This window comes from Dromiciops gliroides, chromosome 3, assembly GCF_019393635.1.
Source record: "Dromiciops gliroides isolate mDroGli1 chromosome 3, mDroGli1.pri, whole genome shotgun sequence".
Lineage (NCBI taxonomy): Eukaryota > Metazoa > Chordata > Mammalia > Microbiotheria > Microbiotheriidae > Dromiciops > Dromiciops gliroides.
The window spans coordinates 404,967,762-404,993,618 of NC_057863.1; the positions used below are offsets into that span (position 1 = coordinate 404,967,762).

General features: G+C 36.6%; 1 protein-coding gene across 3 annotated transcripts in view; it reads right to left on the minus strand.

Moving 5' to 3' along the window:
• LOC122749184 (aldehyde oxidase 3-like) overlaps positions 1–25,857 on the minus strand; it is a 108,142-nt gene that overhangs the window by 22,598 nt on the left and 59,687 nt on the right. For all 3 annotated transcript variants that reach the window (XM_043995403.1, XM_043995405.1, XM_043995404.1), the window contains exons 22-30: positions 25,341–25,474; positions 14,685–14,772; positions 14,332–14,418; positions 12,552–12,743; positions 11,810–12,037; positions 9,318–9,413; positions 8,837–8,965; positions 5,017–5,091; positions 3,189–3,241 (exon numbers count right to left, since the gene is read on the minus strand). In XM_043995403.1, coding sequence (XP_043851338.1) covers positions 3,189–3,241; positions 5,017–5,091; positions 8,837–8,965; positions 9,318–9,413; positions 11,810–12,037; positions 12,552–12,743; positions 14,332–14,418; positions 14,685–14,772; positions 25,341–25,474 — 1,082 coding nt within the window. The remainder of the gene's footprint in view (positions 1–3,188; positions 3,242–5,016; positions 5,092–8,836; positions 8,966–9,317; positions 9,414–11,809; positions 12,038–12,551; positions 12,744–14,331; positions 14,419–14,684; positions 14,773–25,340; positions 25,475–25,857) is intronic.

A 25,857-nucleotide genomic window follows, 5' to 3' on the forward strand; every position in this document is an offset into this window, starting at 1 on the left:
GGAAGGGGAGGTGGAATGGGGGTAATTACATCATATGAAGAGGCAAAAAAAAAAACCCTATTACAATAGAAGGAAAGAAGGAAAGGATGAGCATTGTTTCAACCTTACTCTCATCAGATTTGCTTCAGGGAGGGAATAATATATACACCCTTTTGTATAAAGAAAATTAGCTTACTATGTAAGGAAGTAAAAGGGTAAGGGGAATAGGGTTGTAGTGATAGAAGGGAGGTCAAAAGCAGGGGAAGAAAAGGGAAAGAAAAGGAAGGGTGGGTGATAAAAGGGAGACAGATTGAGGGAGGCAGTGGTCAGAAGCAAAACACTGGTGAGGAGGAATGGGGTGGAAGAATAAAAAAAAAGAGTACAAAGGGGGAAAGAAGATGGAGGGAAATAAATAGTTATTAATCTTAACTGTGAATGTGAATGGGATGAACTCTTCCATAAAATGGAAGCAAATAGCAGAGTGGATTAAAAATAAGACTCCTACAATATGTTGTTTACAAGAAACACATTTGAAGCAGAGAGATACACACGGAGTAAAGGTAAAAGGTCGAAGCAGATTATTCTTCAGCTGAAGTAAAAAAAGCAAGGGTAGCAATCCTTATCTCAGACAAATCAAAAGCAAAAATTGATCTAAATAAAAGAGATAAGGGGGGCAGCTAAGTGGGGCAGTGGATAAAGCACTGGCCCTGGATTCAGGAGGACCTGAGTTCAAAGCCGGCCTCAGACACTTGACATTTACTAGCTGTGTGACCCTGAGCAAGTCACTTGAGCCTCATTGCCCTGCAAAAAAAAAAAGAGAGAGAGAGATAAGGAAGGAAAGTATATCTTGCTAAAAGGTACAATAGATAATGAAGTAATATCAATACTAAACATATATGTGCTAAGTGGTGTAGCATCCAAATTCTTAGAGAAGTTAAATGAGTTACAAGAGGAAATAGACAGCAAAACTATATTAGTGGGGTATCTGAAACTACCCTCTCAGAATTAAATAAATCTAACCACGAAATAAACAAGAAAAAAGTTAAAGAAGTAAATAGAATGTTAGAAAAGTTAGATATGATAGATGTCTGGAGAAAATTGAATAGGGATAGAAAGGAATATGCCTTTTTTTCTCAGTGGTATATGGCACATATTCAAAAATTGACCATGTATTAGGGCACAAAAACCTCATGGTCAGATGTAGAAAGGTGGAAATAATAAATGCATCCTTCTCAGATCATGATTCAACAAAAATTATATGTAATAAGGAGCCATGGAAAGGAAGCTGAAAATTAATTAGAAACTAAATAATATCCTAAAGAATGAGTGGGTCAAACAACAAATCATAGAAACAATCAATAACTTCATCCAAGAGAAAGGCAATAATGAGACAACATACCAAAACCTATGAGATGCAGCCAAAGCAGTTCTTGGGGGAAATTTTATATCTCTAAATGCTTATATGAACAAAATAGAGAAAGAGGAGATCAATGAATTGGGCATGCAACTAAAAAAGCTAGGAAAAGAACAAATTAAAAATCGCCAATTAAATACTAAATTAGAATTCTGAAAATCAAAGGAGAAATTAATAAAATTGAAAGAAAAATATAGAATTAATCAATAAAGCTAAGAGCTAGTTTTATGAAAAACTCAATAAAATAGATAAACCTTTGGTTAATTTGATTTAAAAAAAGAAAGTGGAAAACCAAATTACCAGTACCAAAAATGAAATGGGTAAATTCATCACCAATGAAGTGGAAATTAAAGCAATAATTAGGAGCTATTTTGCCCAACTGGATGCCAATAAATTTGACAATCTAAATGAAATGGATGAATATTTACAAAAATACAAATTATCCAGATTAACTGAAGAGGAAATAAAATCCTTAAATAAGTCCATACTTAAAATTTCCATGAGATTAAGAATGAAGTGAATATTTAGAGATAAGAAACTAAAGCAGCAGTGATTAGGACCTTCACAGCTGAAAACTGTTTCTAACTCAGAAGCTGAGAAGCTTAGGGGCCTCAAGGACTCTCTAGGGTATAAACAACTTCCCATCTGATCTAATTGTATTCAGTCAGGCCGGTAGATCAGCTGCCATCTTTACCTGAAAGCAATCAAGATGATGTTACATACAGGGGATGTTATATAAATCATCACTTGGGGACTTTATGATACTAGTGATTCCAACTGTGCTCCTCCCAGTTTGCTAGAGATTGAAATGCAAAGTCAGCCAGTCAATACACATTTATTAAGTACTATATTTGTTATGTACCAGGCACTATGCTAAGCACTGGGGATACAAAAGAGGCAAAAGATAGTCCTTACCCTCGAAGACTGCACAATCCAATGGTGATTTTATGTGTTTGTAGAACTAAGAAGCTTGTTCTCTGAGGAACCCTGCAAATACAGTGCCCACTCTTTCCTTTCAATTTAAGTGTGTATATGTGCATGTGCGTGTGCGTGTTTGTGTGTGTATGTGTGTGTGTGTGTGTGTCCGTCTGTCTGTCTGTGTGTCTGTGTGTGTGAGAGAGAGAGAGAGAGACCTGTAGGTCAGTTCCTCATACAATGATACAAGGAACATGGGCCTTCCCTTCTGAGATCCTAGGAGAATGAGGTCTCCCAAATTGACTAAAAGGGGCAGCAAGGTGGTACAGTTGATAGAGTGCCCAGCCTGGAGTCAGGAAGACCTAAATTCAAAATCTGGCCTTAGACACATAGTAGATATGTGACCATGGACAAGTCACTTAACCCTATTTGCCTCAGTTTCCTCATCTGTCAAATGATCTGGAGAAGGAAATGGCAAACCATTCCAGTAGCTTTGCCAAGAGAACCCCAATGAAGTCATGAAGAGTCAGAAAAAAAAAATTTTTTAAATGACTAAACAACAACAAAAAACTGACTGAATATTCTTTTCTACAGAGAAAACAAACTTTTATGTAAAACAGGTATAACAGGCATACAGTAATGGGATTCATCTTGAAATAGTCTATATGCTATCAATAATACTTTTGCCAAAAATTAAGTATCACTCCACCTAACAGAATTTATAAGAGAAAATATACAAAATGGACAATCTAAAGCAAAAATGTAATGTAAATATATAATGGACAATGTAAAAAAAAAAGTCCTATATCATAACAAATGTAGTCTACATCCTAACCTCTCATAGAGAATAATTTTAGGAAAAAAATTAAATATTCCTTACCTAAAATATCCAGTGGCTGAGAGACTAATGCTTTGGGCAAAGGCTTCATTAGCCTATAAAAAGGAATATTTACTAAGAATAAAATACATTTTAGGAAAACAATAAAGTAATAACACCACTAAATAAGAAGCCAAAGTTCTTTGAATATATATTTTAAATAAATATAAATCTTTGTCTGAAAGGCACTAAGGCACTAGCAGTTGGGGGAATCAGGGAAGGCTTCAAGTAGAAGTAGCAGCTTTAATTAAATGAAATCTTCCAACAACAAGAACAATATAATTATACAAACATCTTTGGGTTTGAATATACATGTATTTGTATACATAAATATATGTATATAGATAGATAGATAGATATAAAGAGAAAGAGAAAGATCTGAGAAAATGCAAATGGCTTGAGGCCAATGATCATTTCATTTTCATCTCTATACCACAGCCCAGCATATAGTGATGCTTTATACCTGCCTGCTGATAGATTGATTCTTGATGGACAAAGTGTGAACACAGTCAATAGAATTGTGGTTTTGTCTAACAAGACAATTCTTGCTTGATTTCTTAGGGTGGGGTGGGAAAGGAGGGAGAAAGAAAATTTGGAACACGAAGTTTTTAAAAATCAATGTGAAATAATGTGTTTTTTCCATGTAACTTGGGGAAAATTCTAAATAAATAAATATAAATAAATAAATAACAAGCCAATGCAAAATTCCTTTTTTTCCTTTTCTTTTCATTTTTTTTTGCAGGGCAATGGGGGTTAAGTGACTTGCCCAGGGTCACACAGCTAGTAAGTTTCAAGTATCTGAGGCTGGATTTGAACTCAGGTCCTCCTGAATCCAGGGCCAGTGCTTTATCCACTGTACCACCTAGCTGCCCCCGCCAATGCAAAATTCCAATGATTATTGTCAATGGAATAAATCTTAATTCTGGGATCCCCAAGAAAATAGGGCAGTTTCTCTTCTTCTACCACCTCCCAATATACCTTCTTCTACTTCTTCCCAATATACATAAAGGGTTCCCTTTTGTGGATTCTCCAAACTTCAGGAGCTATTTGGGTAACAATTATAACTATATTTTAATACATAAACTTAATTTTAAATAAACTGGGGAGAAAGTTAATTATTGGTAAATTAATAACATCATTGTAAATGAGTCCTACTTATCAATAATTTTGTTCTTCCTTAACTGAGAGACTCATCCCTAAGGACTTATCTCTCATGAAAATTCTACATTATTAACATGAATTAAATGTTTCCATGACTTGTGTTCAACTCTTATCCAATTTATTCTGTGCTAATTAATGCCTTTTCCTAATGATTCTTTTTTATTTTTGAAAGTAGAGTAAGGTATTCTTCCAGATCCAAACAGAAAGTACCAAGCCAGAAGATTTTTTCCCATGAGTAGTTATATCACTTGTATTGCGAGTGTCAACATCATTAGGCTATAGCAAGAAATTTTATTTTAGAAAATCACTACCAACATACTAAACATGAATTTGTTATGAAGTTCTCCTTTCATTTTAAAATGCTCTATAATACATAAAACAAATATTTTGATCAATAAAAGGAAACTTAGAGTACACTGTGACATTAAGTTGGGTATGAGACTGATAGTTCTTCACTTATAAACTGTGAATGGATGACTGGTTAGCTGCATTCAAGAATGTTTTAACAAAGAACTGGTTATGTGATGTATCCATTCATCCCCAAGTAACTTGTATAATCCAGGGGACTAAACAATAAGAAATATAAAAGTGCGGAACTGACTTTAAACAGGTTAACCAATGCAAATATATATAGTCACATTGGTTTTATCCTTTGGCCAATGACACTCACCCATTCTTTCCAAGTGCCATTGGGATTCTTGTTGATGATGGGTTCAAGGCGTTTCATTAGTGTCTGACATGCAGTCTAAATATGATAACAGTATAAATGATATAATAAAATTAAATAATGTTTTTAAAAAAAAAAACTAGAACTCATTTAGACACTACATAGTATATTGAACAGCATTCCAGCCTTGTGATACTACCTAACTTTTACACCAACCAGCCTACCTGGACAAGTAACTTATTGGCAGCCTCTATTGGGTTTCCATTGCTACCTAGCTTTATTGAGTTCCTTACAACCATGCCCTAGAGAGAGTCTGTGAGTAAAGTTATCTCCTTCCTACTCTCCTAACTCTTAAATTGTTTAAAAGAGCATTTAACATTAATATGGGAAGTAGAAAAAAATAGTATATAAGGAAGAGATTGTATGGTAACAGATATGATTCACAAGAGAACATTGCATATAATAACAATAATATTGTTTTAAGAACAACTTGGAGAGAATACGTTACTTTGACTTATATATACTCAAACTATAAAGGATATGTGAAGAAAAATACTATCTGTATCCAGAGAAAGAACTGATAAATAGAAGTATGTATTGAACATGTATGTATAATGTGTATATACATATACATACATCTATACCTATTCATGTCTAATGATAGCTATCTGTATGGCATGGGGGGAGGGGAAGGGGAGAGGAAGAAAAAAAGGAAAAAATTACATGATAATTTTGTTGTACATTTGAAAGGAATAAGCAAGTGGTACGGAGTAGATTTGCCATTTCATATGGAATCATCTTTTTTATTGTACTATATTATGGGAATACTTGTTTTATTCCATAAATTAAGAATAAATAACAGATGAAAAGGGTATGTTATCAGTTTTACCTGTTTGCAAAGATTTTCATAATTTTATTGTGGTTCTCTGTAACAACTTCAAGACTTAAACCTTATTCTTCATTATCTCCCTCTTTCTTTTTTTCTTTAGTTCCTACTGCCTAACTATGGCCTTTGGCCTACAGGCTAAGGTCAACAGGCTTCTCTCATCTGGAATCTACACAGCATTCTCTAAATCCTAAAATCCAACTGATCTCTAGGAACTTAGCCCTCATGTAATCCCCTCAATCATGTTTCAGGCCGATAACATATTCACACTAGTACAAGTATTTGAAAACTTTTCTTCTTCTGAGTTACAGAAACCAATCACTTCTCTACCTCAGAATGCCAAGTCACCAGTCCAGAGGTAGGCCCCAGTCCCTAAGCATTTGACACCAAAAATGGCATGTTTTTATAATCTACAAATTAATATTTAATTAACAGATTGGAATATCAACATATTCAGACCCAGAAGCCATATCTGCTTATATGCAACTAATATGTAAGCATTTTTTTTTCAGATTAGACCTGTGATTTCATTAGTATATGAATCTTCTTAGTGAAGAAACTCCTTTTACCATACACACTGTCATTGCTTTGCAATTCATAGTCTTAGGGATTAAGTTGGGACACTGAGTAATTAGGTGATTTATACAGGTGATGAGGTTAGTATATGCCAAAGGTGAGACCTAAACCCAAGTATTCCTGACTGTTGTCAGCTCTCTAGACACTGTCATACTGTCTCTTTTGTCTGTATTCCAAATGGCATCATAATATAGAAAACAGGAGAAAAAAGCCTAGTAGAGGACACCATCATCTCACATCTAGGTGAAATGAGAGAAACACAGAGACAAAGAGGAGAGAGAAAGAGACAGACAGACAGAGGCAATCAGAGATGGAGAAAGAGAAGATGAAAGAGAGTGAGAGACAGAAACAGAGAGAAGAAACAGAGACACACGAAGGATGAAAGAAAAAGAAGAGACAGAGGAGTAGAGATAAAGAAAAGAGAAAGAGACAGACCAGACAAGAGAGAGATATTGAAAGAGAGATGAGACAGAGAGGAGAAAAAGAGAGAGAGAGAGAGCATAGAGGAGAGAGAGACAGAGACAGACAGACAGACAGACAAGAAGCACAGAGTCAGAGAATTTCAAATGAGGAAACTTGCCTAACAATGCAGACCGATACCTGCTCTGCAAATTATAGGCTTAGTAAGTGCTACCTGGAGCACTGAGAGTGTATCTGATTTTCATAGGGTAACAACCAGTAGAGTATGTCAGAAGCAGGTTTGGACCCAGGTCTTCCTGTGAGGTCAGCTCTCTATCCATCATGCCACATAGACCCTGTCTTTCCTATCACACTCTCCTTTCACACAAAGCTCTACATCATCATGCCCAAACCAAGAAAGTCTAGAAACTCTTTGATGTCATATCAACAGTGCTTAAAAATTGGCCTGGCAGACAGGTTTCAGCTATGGCTCTATGAACTATTAGCTTTGGGACACTTGATGATTTATTTAATCTCTGAGCATCACTTTTCTAATCAGTAAAAAAAGAATAATAATACCAATTCTTGCCAGATAAAAGGAATTTGTTTTTAAGTACGTGTTGGATTAGAGAGCCACTAAAGATTACTTTATATCTTAGACCTTTTCATTTTTTTAATCAAATAATTTAGGTGTGGAAAGAATTTTACAGAAATTTAAAGTAGCTTAATTTTTTTTTCATTTTACAGGTAAGGCAACTGAGGCTAAAGAAGTTAAGCAACTTTTCCAAAGTGACTCAAGTAATAAAGTAGAACTGAGATTCAGATGTAGATCAGGTGCTAGATAGCAAGATAGACAGTTCTTCTCTAAATCTGAGATTTTATCATCATCTAATACTCTAAAAACAGTTATTGGTGCCTTTCTTATACCCTCAATTAGACTGTAAACTCCACAAGGAGCAGAGCTTAATTAAGCTTTTATATTCTCTAGCTTTGCTGAACAAAATATGTGAGGAGGAGAAAGAAAGGGAAAAGTGATGGATGGAGGGAGGAAGCAAAGAAGGAAGGAGCCAGGGATTGTGATAAGCACTGAAGATATAAAATATGAGCAAACTAGACAGTCCCTCCCCACAGGGAGTTTACAGTCTAAAACAGGAAGAGAACACATATAGGACAGCTGGAAAGGAGGGAAGAGCAAAAGCCAAAGAGGCAAAGTCCAGAGAATGAGTCCAGCTGGAAGTGAAGTATGTCTGAGACTCCTCATTAAATGGCAGTTCAGAATGGGGACTCTAACCAGAAGGATGTTGAATGAATAATAATCTTCAGTGTATGAATAATTAATGAATAATATCCCTCCTCTCTACCTTTCAAGAGGAATAACTACCATTGTCTTCTATTAGCCTTCAGGTTCTTCAGCTGTCTTTGAATTTTTATGTTCTTTATTATATTTAATGGACTATCTGTTGAAGTATTTATGCCTGCCCAATCCCTAAGATTTTCAGGCAAGGCCCTATTCATAAATTTATTTTGTCTTGATATAGAGGTTTAAATGTAAAAAGAGATAAGAAGTATTGCAGATCTATATTTGCCCCTAGACAAAAATTTCAGAAAGAGTTCCTTGTTAATGGCAAAATTATATAGTCTTCCAATAGAAAAGTCACATTCCTTTTTGGGGGTTCCTACATCACGGAAGGGGATGTAGGAAGAAAAGATATAATGCTTCTTCTTTTGAGAGGGTAAAGATTAGACTTGGGCTTTGTGGTAATTGTGGAGAAATTAAAATTATATTGCTGTCAAAAAAGCAGAAATATTTACTATTTCATGATAAAAACAAGTAAACTTTGTGATACTTGTTCTTTCAATACAAATGCTCAAATGAAAAAAGCATCAGAGAAACTCTGAGGTACATAGATTTATCTGTGAAAAGGTGTGATTTAAAAGAAATTTGAAAGTTGAGCTCATAACCTGAACTGCTTTCCCATTGACATCAGCTCCAACTGATCCCGCAGTGGCAACTGTATTTGGCACCGTTACAGTATTCATTTCACTCAGGTACACATCTGACATTGGAATCTTTAGTTCATGACTGGCCACCTGAATGGCAAATAAACAGATTACTTCCAATACATTCTATAGCTGTGATTTTTAACATATTCAAGGTCCAGCTTTTTTTTAAGTTATTTTTGCTTTTGTTTTTTTAATTGTGAGGTAGCAGAACTCCTAGTCCATATTTTATAGGAATATTAAAGAATATTTAATTTAATTTTAGTTTTTATTTTATTTTCATTTCATGTTAATTTCCCCTACCCACCCAACCGAGCAGAAAAACCCCTGTTTTTAAAACCCCTTAATTTTTATAAAACATTAAATTTGCCAAAGGTACGTGAGGTTAAATACTGGGATTTTGAGTTTAACCAGATGCAGAAGAGGGAAATATTTTTCTCACCTGTATCATTTTGGTGTTAAGACCTTGTCCCAATTCAGTTCCTCCATGTGTAATCAATACAGATCCATCTGTATAAATGTGAACCAAGGAAGCAGCCTGAAAAACAAAAGCAGAAATCGATTCTTCTTGCTACCTTGAAATCAACTTTTAAAAACCATGTCACTATGGATCAAAGTAGGTTATCAAGTCGCACAACATAATTTAATTCTAGCAGTGATAGAAGTAAACTTTCCCTCAATAGATAGAAATGATAGTTTCATGATTTGGGTAGCAGAGGTACCTTTTACTGAAGAATTCAGAAATAAAAGAAGCTGAAATGTACATTTAATTATTGGAACTCAGCCATGGCTCTACCATCATTTTCAGTATCTTCTTCTAATACTTACTAAATATTTACTGGGTAACTAACACAACGCTGGATTTTCCTTTAATCAAAATGTAGGATTGGTGCCACCTTATTTAATAACTCTTCAATGCACTTATCACATGGAACCAACAGCCTAGCTATCTGTAGACATGTCTCATCACTTCATAAAATGTAAGCTCTTTGGGTGGGGGAGGGCTAGAATCAAATCTTATCTGAATTCTGTATCTCCCTTCAATAAATGTTTGTCTTATATTGGGCTAAACTGTACTCCTACAATAGTTGCTCTTTTTTTCTCTCCCATCTTTCTGCCATACTGACATCACTACCTTCCAATCAGAAGGGGGGGAGGAGGAGAGATGGGCAAGAACTAACCTTCTCTATGGTCCATCTGGAATAACAAGAAGGAAAGTCAACTCCTTCCACTCCCATAGACCTCAAACCTACAAGGATGAGCCCAATCAATGTAACCGATTGTGAGAAACTCTGCTTAGATTTCGACCCTTTACCTTGGTCTATTTGGAACTTGGTTTAACTGATTCTCACTTGGCCTTGAATTGTTCATTCTTCCTGTTCTCTCAGATTCCACTGATTGCGCAATCCTGATATACAGGAATATCTTTTACCTCTGGTTATTTTCCTGAACTCTGTGTTCACCAAGATAAGTAATCTCTTATTACTTCTAAAATACCCTGTTTACCTCTGACCCTTTGCAAACATACCATGCTAGTGAGGGCCACCCTCTCCTGCCTCCTTCTATTGATGTGAGCTTCTGAGATTCAATAGATGGTGATTCTTAGACATGGTATAGTCCTAAACCCTGGTCTAGGGCAGGCCTAGGGGAAGCAGCCCACCATCCTTCAAAGCAACAAATGATTAACCCCAAATTTTGGATAACTCTTAGAATCTTAAAGCCTATTGCTCTTTACTGACTTCAGCACTGCCTTGGCCATGCTTATGACAGCTATTGGCAAATACAGTGCTAGAGTGACGATCCCCCAGATCCAAACCATCTTTTGCAGTCAGACCTGTCCCTTTATTGCCCCTCACATATCATGCTCATTCTGGCATCCCTTACCACTCAAGTTGTCCCTATGCCTTCAATGCCCTCTCTATCCCCCCCTTCTGCTTATGCTAACCCTCCCTACTCTTCAGGTCACACCTTATATTTGACTTCCTCCATGAAGACATTCCTGACCATGTCAGCTCATGTTGACCCCCCTCTCAGGACTCCCATCTAAAATACTCAGGTCAGTACCCATTCACACAGCATTTTATACACTTTTATTTAAATGTTTCATGGGAGTTGGTTTTGTATCCCCAGTTAGGCTGTAAACTCCCTGAGAACAAGGTTTGTATTTCACACTTCTGTCTACTTCTTACACTGCTACACAGTGCTAGCCCCTAAGATTTTATCAATAGTTGTTGAATTAAATTAAACTAAGTTTTAGTTTTACCATTTCCTGATTTGAAATAAAGAGATTTTTATTAGAAAGACTGTGAAGTGAGTCTCTTCCACACATGATAGAAAACTCCTGTCACTGAATTCCAAAGTAGGCAGCCTGACTAGTGTCTTTTCTCATAATGACCACTCTGATGCTCTACCTACTCAGAGTGTTAAATTAAGGCAAATTCTCACCTGGCTTCTATCTTTCTGCTTAAGAGGGAAAGTAAGTAATTAATCTATTAAATAATAATTTATTAATATGTGATGTAGTACAATGTTATGTACTTGAGATAAAGATTTTGGGGGTGGGGTAGGGCAATGAGGGTTAAGTGACTTGCCCAGGGTCACACAGCTTGTAAGTATCAAGTGTCTCAGGCCAGATTTGAACTCAGGTCCTCCTGAATCCAGGGCCGGTGTTTTATATACTGAACCACCTAGCTGCCCCAAGATAAAGATTTTTTTAAACGAAACAATTCCTTCTCTTGTATATATAAGTAAATTCATAATATATACAAAATAAATGCAAAGTATTTAAGTAAAAGTTAGGAGAACATTAGCAAATGGGGGATCAGGAAAGGTTTCATGTAGAAGTTTTCTTGACAGATGACAAATTCACAGATTAATTTGATTAACATGTTTAGAATTAAAACAAATATTTTTTAATTAATTTTTTTTAATTACCTGATGATAATATGTCTTTGGATATCCTACAGAGAATTTCATAGGAATAATGGCGATCCCTCTCTTCTTCCAGGAATTCTGATGATTGAATAATTCTGTGGCCTTTTTTCTGCTATAGTATGAAGATTTTTCCATACATTCATCCCAACATCTTATCAGGTTCTTTGGATCAAATTGCTGTTTGTGGATTGTTCTATCAACAGTTTTGTACATGTTAAGTTCCCTAACCTGATGGAGGAATATAAAGATATTATGATAAATATCTGTGGAAATCAGGTTCATATTTGAGATTCGTATATAGAATGTACTTTACTGGTATGAATTAGCTAAGAGAGAAAAAAAATCATTCAAGAGACTATACAGGGCAGCTAAGTGGCTCAGTGGATAGAACACCACCCCTGGATTCAGGAGGACCTGAGTTCAAAGTCAGGCCTCGGACACTTAATCCTTACTAGCTATGTGACCCTGGGCAAGTCACTTAACCCCAATTGCCTCACCAAAAAAAAAAAAAAATGGGAAAGAGACTATGCAAAAACATAGAATAAAGCTTTTGTACATAGGATGGCTAGGGTCAGGTGGGAAAGAGGGAAAGAATAAAGGAAGATAGTAAAATAATCTAAAAACAAAATTTTTCAATAAAAGTATATTTTTAAAAGAAGAGATATTATGCAACTATGTAAAGAGAGAGAGAGAGAGAGATCTTGTCTCCATCTAATTTTTGTTTTTCTTTCTTTTTAGTTACCTTCTCTGGTGGTAAATTACATTTAGCTGCCACAGCTGTTATCCAGTACTCTGTCACAAAGGTTCCCTGAGGAAAACCAAAGCCTCTAAAGGCTGTATTGGATGGCAAGTTGGTTTTGCAAGCCTGGCCTTGAATTCGGAGGTTAGGAATTTTATAAGCATTTTCCAATTTGAGTAAAGCATACTCTATTACCTGAAATTTTTCCAAAGATAAACATTGGTTTAGAATCATAAAATTATAAATGTTAGGTGGCATTTCAAAGTATCAACAACCCAGTCTTCCTCCCAAAAGGCAAAATAATACCTAATCTACCAGAGGCATGGACATTATCCTTTACATAAAAATCCTGACCTCAAAAATTTATTATTGAACTTCAGTCTTTTCTTCTCTTAGCTAAACAATCCCAACTCCTTTTTTTCTCTCCAAATTTCCCTATGTCCCTTTTAAAATATAAAGTCTCAAATTATATCCAATCTAATCTTTTGATTAGGACCTAATGAACATGTCCTTATTCCTGTATTTAGTAGTTACAATAATATTTAATTTCCATTCTGTGAAATGGACTCTGTCCGTTATAGTTCTTTTTGAAAACCTACTGATCTCTATATGTCTGTCACCGACGGATGACAGCTACATTGCTGGAAGTTTTGATATTCTATTATTACTTACTAATTATCTTAATAGTTCTCTTCCTACCTCCAAAACAGTTTATGGTATTCATTTTGTTATTTTTTGATAGAATCCTTTTTTGAGAGGAGAAAAAATATTTTGACAACATTGGAAATACCCATAGGGTATTACAAAATAGGGTTGAATTGTGGGGATGTAGCACCTTAGTCCATCAACCTAACTAAAAACTAAAAATGTTAAAGGTCTCCATATGTGGAATGCCAACCTTGCTAGAGGATCCTCAACAAGCACCTGATAAATTAACGGTTACATAAATCACTTGGGAAAAGTCAATGATTACCACAGAGCTGATGAGAGACCCTTGCCCTCCTCACCATGAGAAATAGCTAAAAGCCTTTAACAATAGAATGGAGAAACATTAACAGTGGAATATCTGAAATAAAATGGACATTAATAATAGTCCTAAAATTTCTTATGATGACTTACACGGTTCATAAAATTAATTCCACACAACAACTTTGTGAGATAGGTAATGAAAATATTACATCTATTTTATAGAAGAGAACTCAGATCTAAAGAAGTTCAAGCAGGAAATAAGTGAACAAGCTAGAACTTAATCTTTAGACTCTAAGTCTGTGCTCTTTCTAAATGAACCATCCATGTGTAATAACAAAGAGTCATCTTCCTAGAAGCCAAAAGTACTTGCTTCCCAAAACCTATGGCTCCACAATTTTCTCCTGCCCAGAGTAGTCAAGTGTAGACAGGGATGAGCCAGATGCAAAAGGCTGTCTTCATGGTAACACTGTGGTTACACTCAATGAGAAGTAAGAACCAGCTATGTGCAGCAAAAGGAAAGTATGGGATAGGGAAACAGGGAAGAGACATTTATTTGTTCACAAAAGTATCTGAGCTGGAACTGAAGAAAGGACAGGAATAAAAGAAATAATTAAATGCGGGGATAGTTAACTTGTACACCCACCATATGATTCTTCTTTTGGAAACTAAAGTTTTGTTATTACTCTGTATTCCATCTACTGGTGACCCACTAAAAAGAGACTTTCTAATACACTCCACTAACAAAGATCATAAAATGATCTTTGATTTTAAAAAATCGATTCCCCTCATTAATACAATTATATAAGTAGCTTACCATTTCTGATTCATCTGGTGTACATCCACCATTAATATAATATTTGATATCTGCTGCCTTGATTTTGCCATTATTCATAAAGCCTATCTAGAATTGGTAAATAAACACATAAATATGAGAACAGTCGGGAATTAAAGCACCATAGTAAATAAACAAATAGTAAGATTGCATGGAAAACTGCATAATATATTAATTTTGTCTTTAGTGTCCTCCAAGGGACCATTCTTTCCTTTGTGTCAATCCATAAAAGAATATGTTGGTGTAGCATACTGCAGAAATTTGAAATCACAAATCCATTAATCTTTTATATTTTCTCTAGCACTTTCTCAGCATTAACTTCTCTGCCCTCTCACTTTATATTTCCCAAGCAGTGGGTGTCGTCCTCCAGTAATCAGCATATCATCTCCACGCTCCAAAATAAAACGAATTGGGCAGCCAGTCCTAGAAGAAACAAATCAAACACTTTAAGAACATCCCAAGTGAGTGATAATGGACATAAGTCACTCAGTAAACAAACTTTTATTAAGCACCTATACCAATTTAATGATATAAAGGCAAAAGACTGATCCTGCCCTAAAGGATCTCACAACCTAATGAGAGAGACAATATGCAAACAACCACGTATAAACAAGTTATATGCAGATACATGGGAAATCATCAAAAAAGGGAAGAACCCAGACTTGGTAGGGATTAGGGAAGGATTCCGGGAGAAGACAAGATTTTATCTGGGACTTGAAGGAAGTAAGAGAATCCAGTTGGCAAAGATCAGTGGAAATGCCCAAAATCAGGAAATGAAGGGTCTTGTGTGAGGAACAAAGAGGATGCCAGGACCACTGGACCAAAGACTTTATGAGGCCATATGAGATATATGAAGACTGGAGAGGCTGAAAGGGAAGGGGGTCTAGATTATAAAGAACTTTAGGGGCAGCTAGGTGGTGCAGTGGATAGAGCACCAGCCCTGGATTCAGGAGGACCTGAGATCAAATCCATCTTCAGACACTTAACAATTACTAGCTGTGTGACCCTGGGCAAGTCACTTAACCCCAATTGCCTCACCAAAAAAAAAAAAACCCTTTAAGCACCAAACAGAGTATTTTATATTTGATCTGAGATTGAGGATCAATTTAAGGATTTGGGTTGATTTCAGGAAGCTTTGTTCTTTCCCTAATGTGTGGGACACTTATGGATTTGAGTCAGATAAAATTCTGGGGATGGAGTATGAAAGACACCTAGCCCCCCCCCCCACCCCCCAGAATAGCTAGCCTCTCACTTTGCCTAAAAGTTAATTGCTTGTTAAATTCTCACTGTCTCCTTTAAGTTTTATTGTTAAGATAATGGACTTGGGTCAGTTCCCTAAACTTTGGGGATGGGGTCTGGAAGATATCCAGTCCCCCAGTAAGTTTTATTACTTGTCACAGTTCTACCAATTAGCACTATTTACTTTACTTCTGTTTAGTTCCCACATGCCAGCTACACCTTAGTTTATTGCCTATAATAAAAAACTCCCCTCTCACATGTCAGAATCCCAGTCCCTGTCATGGATTAATTGTAGTCAGATAAGGGAGTGATTTCTACCTCCCTCTTTCTTTGACATTCCTCAGACTTGTACCCCTTCCCCTTCTCCCCTTTGTTCTTGGACATGTCTCCATACACGGATCACAAGCTGGGCACACACCTTGGGTGAGACAGGATTGGATGTTAGATTGTGAGCTCACCCACTCTAGGTGTATGTGGGGACAGTCCTTTTCAAGATTACTATAAAAACCTAGAAGATTGGGCATATCTTTGCAAGACTTCAATGTGTAATTGGGTTTTGCCCGTTGTCATGAGGATATAATAAATCTGTCTCTGCTTGACTTGGTGGTGTCCTCGAGTTATTTGGGTAAACTGAGGCAGTTTGTCTCAAACACCTAATGATATAAACAACACAAAATATACTGAAATAATTGGTCGAGTTAGTCTCAAGAAGGATTATGAGGGGCAGCTAGGTGACACAGTAGATAAAGCATCAGCCCTGGATTCAGGAGGGCCTGAGTTCAAATCTGGCCTCAGACACTTGACACCTACTAGCTGTGTGACCCTGAGCAAGTCACTTAACCCCAATTGTCTCACTAAATAAAAAAGAAGGATTATGAAGTAATTTGTCTTATTTAAGCTTGAAAATAAGGAAAGGTAAATTAGAAAGTTTTCTTTATGCGTTAGAACCTTTATAGGATTTATACATAGATTATAGGATTTCTAATAGGTTATTTTACAATGGGCAATTAATAGTGATACAATGAATAGAGTGCCAGTCCTGGAACCAGAAAAACCTGAATTCAAATCTGGCCTCAGACATGTACCAGCTGTTTAACCCGGGGCAAGTCACTTAACCCTGTTTGCCTCAGATTACTCATCTGTAAAATGAACTGGAGAAGGAATGGCAAACCACTGCAGTATCTTTGCCAAGAAAATCCCAAAAGGGGTTACAAAGAGTAAGAGACAACTGAAAAACAAATCAACAACAGCAATTATATAACTAATCTATAACTGTTAGCAGACTTCAATTAGTGTTCTAGTTGATTAATTTAGGAATTTTTAAATCCCTCTGAAGATTGAAGTTGAAACAGTAGAGTGGGTTGAAGGAGTACAATTATGAGTTCTTTTTAGGTGATGTTGATTTTGAGATGTATGTGGGACAACTAGTTACAGAGGTCCCAGGAAGTCAGTAATGTTTAATCAGAACTCAGAAAATAAATGAGAGTTTGATGGGTTTTTTCTGCCAAAGAAAATTATCTATGGACTAAAATGAACATGATCAAAAAATAGCTAATACAGGACTGATATTCAAGATAAATAGAAGGATAAGTAATATGATATTCCACTACTCCAGGAGTTCATTTCTCCTGTACCAAATGAAATACCTTCTAAGGTACTGAAAGAACTGTCAGAGGTGATTACTGAGCCATTGTCAGTGAGTTTGAATGGTTATGAAGAAAAATTGCAGGACTGATAATGGTAAATGTCATGATTTTTTTTTAAAGGAAGAAAATAAAATCTGCAAACTATGATAAAGCATTGAACTTTGATTTCTGGCAAGATTCTGTGTAATTTAAGATTCTAATTGTGGATTCTAATCTGTTCCCCCAGTTTTGGGGGAAACTGACTAAAATCACTGATAAAACGAGTTTAGGTTTTTAAGGGTTTATTGGAAAATAGAAAAAGATTGAGAACAGAATTCCAACACTCTGGCATTCCTATCTTTCCTCAAATTTCCTGTGAAGTCCTCTGCCGCCACCACCACCAAGTCAGGAACCCCAAAAGCCCAAGAGCTCTCCGTGCAGGCTCCCTCTTCTCCTTCCTGTCTCTTCCCAGAAAATAGGAGGCTCCTCAAGTTGATTGGCTGGTAGCCTTGATAGACAGCACCCATGAGCAAACGTCATTTCCTGACGCCAACGAAAAGCCACAATGTCTCTGAGGCATTTTCCTCATGGTGGAGCTTTCCCACAGCAAGTCTCCAGTAGGTGGCATCATTCCAACATTACAATTCTAAAGTATCTTATTAAAAGATGGTCAGTGAACATCTCAAAAAGAAATCAAAAGTCACAAGGGGCCAGCATAAATGCATCAAGAGCAGGTTACAACAAACTAACCATATTTCCCTTTTTTGACAGGATTACCAGAATGGTAGATCAGGAGGAATGTCAGAGTTTGTTTGCCTGAGATTCAGTAAAGCTTTTGACAAAATCTTTTATGCAATTTTTATGAACAAGAGAGAGGTTTTTGTATTAGTAAAAGCAGGTGGATTTGGAACACAGTGAATGGCTTGAATAAAAAAGTAGTTATTAATGGCTTGATATCATCTTAAAAAGTGTCCAGTAAAATTGTGCTTAGCCCTGTGCTGTTTAATATTTTTATCAAAGGCTTAGGTAAAACATAAATAGCAAGCTTAACAGATTTCCACATGGGAAAGGTAACTAACACACTGGAAGACTAAGACAAGATTTAATAAAATCTTGACAGACTAACACACCAAGCCAAAAATAATAATATGATTTTTTTTGAGGGGCAATGGGGGTTAAGTGACTTGCTCAGGGTCACACAGCTAGTAAGTGTCAAGTGTCTGAGGTCAGATTTGAACTCAGGTCCTCCTGAATCCAGGGCCAGTGCTTTACCCACTGTGCCACCTAGCTGCCCCTCTTTTTTTTTTAATAATATGAAATTTAATAGAGCTAAATCAAGTTTTATACTTGAGTTCAAAGATGCAATTTCACAAGTACAAGATGGGGAAGGTGTAGTGAGAAAACAATGTGTCTGAAAATGATCTTGGGATTCAAGTGAGTTACAAGTTCAACAGAGAAATAGAACAGACAAGAAAGATAATACTATATTACCTTGGGTTGCACCAAGAAAAACACAGTAGCAACAAACCAATGGATTCCAACATATTCTGCTCTGGTCAGAATATTCAGGGATATAATGCTAGGAATAATGCTAGGAGAAGCATTGTTAAGCCTTCTTGGCTTTTCAACAGAGATAGCAGGACTCTACTACTAATAATTGTGTGGAAGCCATGCTAAATTTTATTTGTAATCTATTTATTGCAATAATTTGATGGTGTTAATAACAATTATGTCCAAATCTAATATGATTAGTGGGACTTATTAACTGATAGGAAAGCTTTTCTGGGACCCTTAAAATTCTCTTTGAGTTTCATTCTTAGATTTGTCATGTCTTTGAATTGTCCACTTTAAGAGACATGTCAGCAATCAGCAGTCAAGGGAAACACCGTCTGAGATCTCAGGCTAGTAAATATCTGACATAACAGTCCCTTGGAATAAGGTACAGAAGTTACCTTGGGAGAACATTGGACATTCCCATACTAGAAAATCTGTCCAGCTATTATCAGGGTAGACAAAATGAAAGTTTGCCATTGTAATACTTGATCTATTAATAATGATTTAAGTATAATCAGAAAAAGTTGAACAAGTTTGTGAAACAAAGATATGTCTATTATGTGTAAGGTTAAAAGGAACCTTTTTGTTTTTGTTTTAAGAAATAGGATGTCAGTACAGCCAGTTATGTTAGTGAACAATACTGATTTATGAGCTATCTTATGTCATCCTAATGGGAAATATGATTTTGCCTATATTTGTTATTTAATCTGGAATTAGAGCATAGGTAGAAGTGTATGCAAACTAGTTAAGAGTCACCTTAAAGATGTTACAATTGTTTAAAGGAATTCTGAGAACAGAAGCCTATGTTTATGTAGCATGGTTAATAACTGAACATGTTTTACTATATACAATTATATGAAACATTCCCTAATCTGTTCTCTGTATACAATTTGGAATTATTGACATACCCCATCCCAAGTCTTTTGTTGTTTGTTATTCAGCATCTTAAAGCAAAATCATTTGTGTAATATTGAATTTAGGGATGAAAAAGCATCTGTTTAGCATAAGCACTAGTTATATCAAGATAAGATATGATTTTTCTGTAATGAATTTTACTGTTATAGTCAATGCTTATCTAGGATATGTGATTCTTGAGACCTGAATCCACCACTGATTATAGGTACTAGTATTTAAAACCTAATGGGATTTTAACTGATATTATTCTGAGTCTAACTCCAGGTAGAATTATAAAAAAATGCTGATGAGTCAATGATCCTGAATGCCAGCAACCCTCTGGGGTTTCATATGCATAAAATGGCTGGTGGAGTTCTCATAAGAATGGCTGAGATAACAACTATTGGCAAGGGCTGAGTAGGATTCTCCTGACTTAATTTTCCCCAACATGACATTTCTTGGAATGGAAAAATATCCTGCCTAGTTGACTTTAAGCTTGGTTCAATGCAATTGGCTACCTATATCAAAGCTTCTTAAACTGTGGGTCATGACCCTATATAGGGTCACATAACTGAATATGGCCATCGCAAAAAAAAATTGGCAACAGTAAAACGTTATGCAGTCCTATTTTATATGCCTCTATATCTGCAGTTGCATAAAAATTTCTCAGGCAAAAAGGGGTTGTAAGTGGAAAAAGTTGAAGAAGCCCCAGTCTATATAACTTCTGCCTGGAATTGACATGAAGTTAGCAAAGCATTACTTCATTTATCATGTAGTTTTGTCCCTCTTCTTTTATGAAAAATTCCTATAATCATGTTATATGATCAGTATTAATACAATTTGACACCTTCATCTCTTAGGTTAATGTTGAAATACATCTGAATTACTGTAGTGAGATACAGGTATAAGATTTAAGTGATTTATCCTAGAAATTCTATTTCTTTCTATAGTCTAAACAACTAAAGTGGACAAGCATCTGTCTTTATCTGTCCCTAATTATATGTGTGTGTGTGTGTGTATGTATGTATGTATATATATATATATATATATATATATATATTTACATCAATGGAAAAGTCAATTTTATTTGAGTTTATTATATAATATGGAAATACATGTTTGTAAAGCATGTCCCATGGCATAAATATGTTTTATTATAAACAACTTGTTTGATGTGCACTGTTTTGAAACTGATTACTTAAGTGTCATCCTAAGTCCTTTGGTACAATTGAGGTTAACTCAGTAACTTTTATATAAACTCATTTGTGTATCCTAGGTCACCTTCTTATGAAAATATTCTGTAACCTATGTTTTTATGTGAGATCTTTATCTGTCTCTTCCTACTGAGGAAGGCATCGATTAATTGCATTAAAATGGAATTAATTTAAGTGGTATTAAGATCAAAATTAATATATGTGTAATTTGGAAAGGTTTAAGAGTTTTGCTTTCTATGGTATTTTGAAATATTTAGCTTGAATGTATTACATATAACAAGACATCAATAACCCTTTAGTTTGTTGTTAACAATGTTTATGACAGATACAGAGTTTAGATAAAGCTAGGTTTGTCATGCCGGGGTGGGAGTGGGATTAAGCTCCCACTCTATAAAATGCTCCAATAGCATCCGTCTCAAATAGCTTCTGACAACCAAAGCCCAACTCCTGGCCTTCTCGTGGTGAGTCACTGGCGCCTTAAAACCAGTCACTTCGGGCAGGTGGGGCTCGTTAGCCTTGGCAGGCAACCCGCCTAGGGGAAGGAAACCCTGATTTTAAACCTCCACTGCCTTGCGGCTATACCCATATATGGGAAAGGCTTCGGGAGTTAACCCTGAGGAAAAATCAGGAGTCGGAGTCCCTTAGGCAGTTGGATGTTGGACATCACATCCCTCTGGCAACTCCTGCAGCAGCACTGGTGCCAAACTGTATTGGCTCTGCCTCTCCTTTGGATCCACCAATGTCGCAGAGAGGGAAAACCTGCTGCATGGGCAACAGCTTGTTTTCCATATTGATCCGCCCAGGCCAGAGCCCTGGAGAGGACACTCCAGCTACTCCTCATGGGGTAGATACAACACAGGATGCAGCAGTTACCAGTTATAAGTCACTCAGGAGCTGCGGCTCCCGTATCGGACTGCACAGCCACACTGTGGCCTGTGGCTCTTCAAGGAGCTGATCCATGGTCGTCTGTGACTAGTGGAGGCCTCCTACTATAAACAGCATGCACATTTGCGACCTAAATTTTCTAAAGGTTCTGGTGAATTATGAGCCCTTAATTTAACATTTCCCTCATAGGTCTATTATTAATAAGATCAGAACTATAAGGGTTGAGCTGGTTTTCCAAAGAAAAGATGTTTCTAGGGATCAGACAACCACATGGGACACTTGGAAACTGAAATGAAATGTGCTCATTGACTGAACCTGAGTTACATTGTTATTTGATCATTATTGTATGACTTTGGTCTGTTGTTTCACAGTATTAAACAAATACCAATAAACAATTGAGTTTTTTGATGACTTTGTTTGTTGTACATCTCCCTGTTGCCCTGTAGCCTTAGAGCCACTGTATTTTTCATTGTGTCCTCTGTCTCTTTAGGATATGAAGTTTTGGCAAACAATTAACATTTATTGGCCTTCAGGATGCTGATGCTCCCTTATGGCCAAGAGGAGGAAATAATCTAAAAATGGGGATCCCCTAATTTTCTTGAGCCCCCCCCCCAGTTACCCAGAGGACTCATAAGCAGAGGATTGTATAAGGACTTGGCTAACATACCAAACAATCCATTGTAGTGACCAGGAGCAGACCCTCTGAAGTAGTTCATATCAGCTATCTATAGAGACTCTTCCCTTGCCTTTGTGAGAAAATAATTATTAATAATGGATTTCTGGGAGAAACCCAGACATTAGTTTTAACTACTCTCTCCCCACTACGGGAAAACAGCCTGGATGAGCCTTCAGTTTAACAAAAGGAATGCAGATTGATCCTTCTGATTAGCTAGGGGAAGAATCCCACCTAGATGGTTGGAATTTGATCTCCAGACTACCCCCCCAAGTTTTGTCAATCAGTGGAGCTGAATGATGCTAACTAATTAGCTTAGATCACTGTGTGGTGACCTTCCTCTACCAAAAAAAAAAAAAAAAAGGATAAAATCCCTGGGCACACCAGGGTTGCTCTCATGGCTCTCTTCTTCCCTCAACTCTCTCTTTTTACTCTCCACACTGGGTATGTAATTGTTTAGCTTGTAAGTCTATGACTAGTGGAAAGTCAGGGAGACATATGGTCAATAATTTAATTTATGTGATATTAATTAATAATAAATGCTTACTGCCAAAACTGGTGCAATAGCCATTGATTTATAAATAGCAATATTTTAGAAAAACCAGCCTAGTCCCCCAATAATTTAAATAACACCCCTTTGTCTTGCTGTTAATACTTGAGGCTTGAACTATCAAATTGTGAATGAAATGAGGTAATTCCTGATTGTACAAACATCTCTGTTTACTAGGAAAAAACAAGGCCATAAATATTAATTGTACCCCCTAAAACTGTTACCCTACTGTTTAAATATTCCCTTTGCTGGTTTAATGTGAGGATCTCTCACAAAATTCCCCATGCATGCATGACAATCTTGCTGAGCAGAAATAAAATGGGTACTTGTCTAGATCAAAGTTTCTTAAACTGTGGGTTGAGACCCCATAGTTTCCTGTAACTGAATGTGGGGGTAGAAAAAAAGTTGGCAATAGTAAAAGGTTATGTATACCTATTTTATATATCTATATGCCTGGGGTCACACAAAAATTTCTCAGGTGAAAAGGGGTCATGAGTGGAAAAGGTTTAAGAAGCCCTGGTCTAGATAACTGTGCTTCACTCTGTTTCTATTTTCTGTGGAGGACAGGTTTCTGTTGTTGACATATATGTGTATAGATATATACCATCATAAGAACTGATTAAGCCAGTAAGAAAGAATATAGTGAAAGAAGAGAAAGGAGTTTGTGACAGAACTTTAGGGTACATCCATAGCCAGGAGGTAGAATGTGGATGATGTTATAGCAAAAGAGCCTGAAAAGAAGTGGTCAGACAAATAGAAGAACTGTTAGATCTGTGTCACTAAAGCTCGAAGAGTATCCAAAAACAGTAAATCATCAACAGTGACAAATATTGCAGAGGTCAAGAAGAATGAGACCATTAAAAGATCCTTGGGGGGCAGCTAGGTGGTACAGTGGATAGAGCACCGGCCCTGGAGTCAGGAGTACCTGAGTTCAAATCCGGCCTCAGACACTTACTAGCTGTGTGATCCTGGGCAAGTCACTTAACCCCAATTGCCTCACTTAAAAAAAAAAAAAGATCCTTGGAAACTATGGTAATAGCAGTTTCAGTTGGAAAATGTGGTTGGAAATCAGATCACAAGGGTTTGAGAAGTGAGAGGAAGGGAAGTTAATTACAGATAGACAGCCTTTTCTAGAAGTTTGGTGATGAAAAGGACAATAAAGAATGATAGTTTAAAGTGATGGCAGAGTCCAGAATGGGTTTTTTAAGGTTGGGGAGGCAAGTGTTTATAGACAATGGAAAGGGAGATAGTAGATAGAGAAGGACTGAAGATCAGAGGCAAGGTGTGGTCCAGAGAGAACTGGGGATATAAGAAAAGATGGGAGGGGACAGAATCAAGGGTCAGGGGAGTATTAGAGCCACCTCTCCTTAAGAAATTGGCCTAAAGGAGACAATGGGGATACTGATATGGACTTTTGAAATGCACAGTAGAGAAGGAGTTCAAATCCCCAAGGTGTCAAATCAATTTAGGGACCACAGGTCCAGTGTCCCAGATAGTTGCAATGATAAAAGTTGTCATGTCATTGGCATTTTCATTTTTGTTCATCTGAACTCTTACTCATTAGATTAAAAGCAGTTTAAGGGCAGGAAATGTGTGTGTGTGTGTGTGCGTGTGTGTGTGTGTGTGTGTGTGTGTGTGTGTATTGGGGGAGGAAGCAGGGCAATGAGGGTTAAGTGACTTACCCAGGGTCACACAGCTAGTAAGTGTCAAGTGTCTGAGGCCGGATTTGAACTCAGGTCCTCCTTAATCCAGGGCCAGTGCTTTATCCACTGCACCACCTAGATGCCCCCAAGAATTATATTTTCTTTCCTTGTAACTTCTTCCATGCTGATGGTTTTGTGCTAATTCACTTATTTAGTTTTAATTCCAATGGTACTAAGAAACCAAAAGGCATTTTAGATAAAAGCAGCATATCAGTATTTAAACTACTCAGGCAGGTACCAAAATGAGAAATTCGACATGCCATATCATTAAGTCGGAGTCTGATTTAATTAGAATTGAATGAGAAAGGCATATTAAACTGAGGCAGCCTCATTTAAATGTCAGCATTTTGTTGAAAGATTAGCAGACTTGGCATCTTGCCACAGGGCCTCAATTTCATCCTCTATAAAATAAGGATAAGAACACTCACAGGACCTACAGGATTGTTGCTAAGATACTTTGTCAGCCTTTAAGTTCTTATTATCCTATGATCTTTAACACTGAGAATGTTTAACAGGCATTTTCTGGATGATTTTGACTAGAAATTATATGAACAGAAGTGCTCCAGAGTCTCTAGATGCCAAATCCTCTAGTGCTCACAATTTAAAAGCATAAATAAGATTTTTTTTAAATTATGAAACTCAAAGAAAACTCACTTATTTGCTGCTACAGCAGCCACAGCTCCCAGTAGACCAGGCTTGGTCATTTTGCCTCCAAAACCTCCACCGGCCCGTCTCATGTGGCACATGATTCTATTTTTGGGAATACCCAAAGTGGAGGCCACTTTTTCCTATGAGTCAAAACATAATCTGTTATATGCAGCAGCCAGGGCACACATTTCAGATGAGCTGCTTGCTTACTTGCTAAAATAGAATATTTTTCTTTTTTCAGACCTAATGATCAGCATAAAAAAATAATCAAAGCCCTCCACTTACATTTCTCTGGATATTGGAAGGAACATTGATTTGAATAAGGAATAATAAGGAACTGAGGAAAATTAACAAATTAAAATATTTCTTTCATCTTTGCAATACAAACATTATCTATTATCATTATTGTTTTACTAAAATCCTGTTCTAGTACTTCTTACTGGCTTAGAGAGGACCCTGGCTATTCCAGAAGAGATTTGATTCTAGAAAGCCCTATACCAAGTGGAACCCTCTTTTAGCTGGA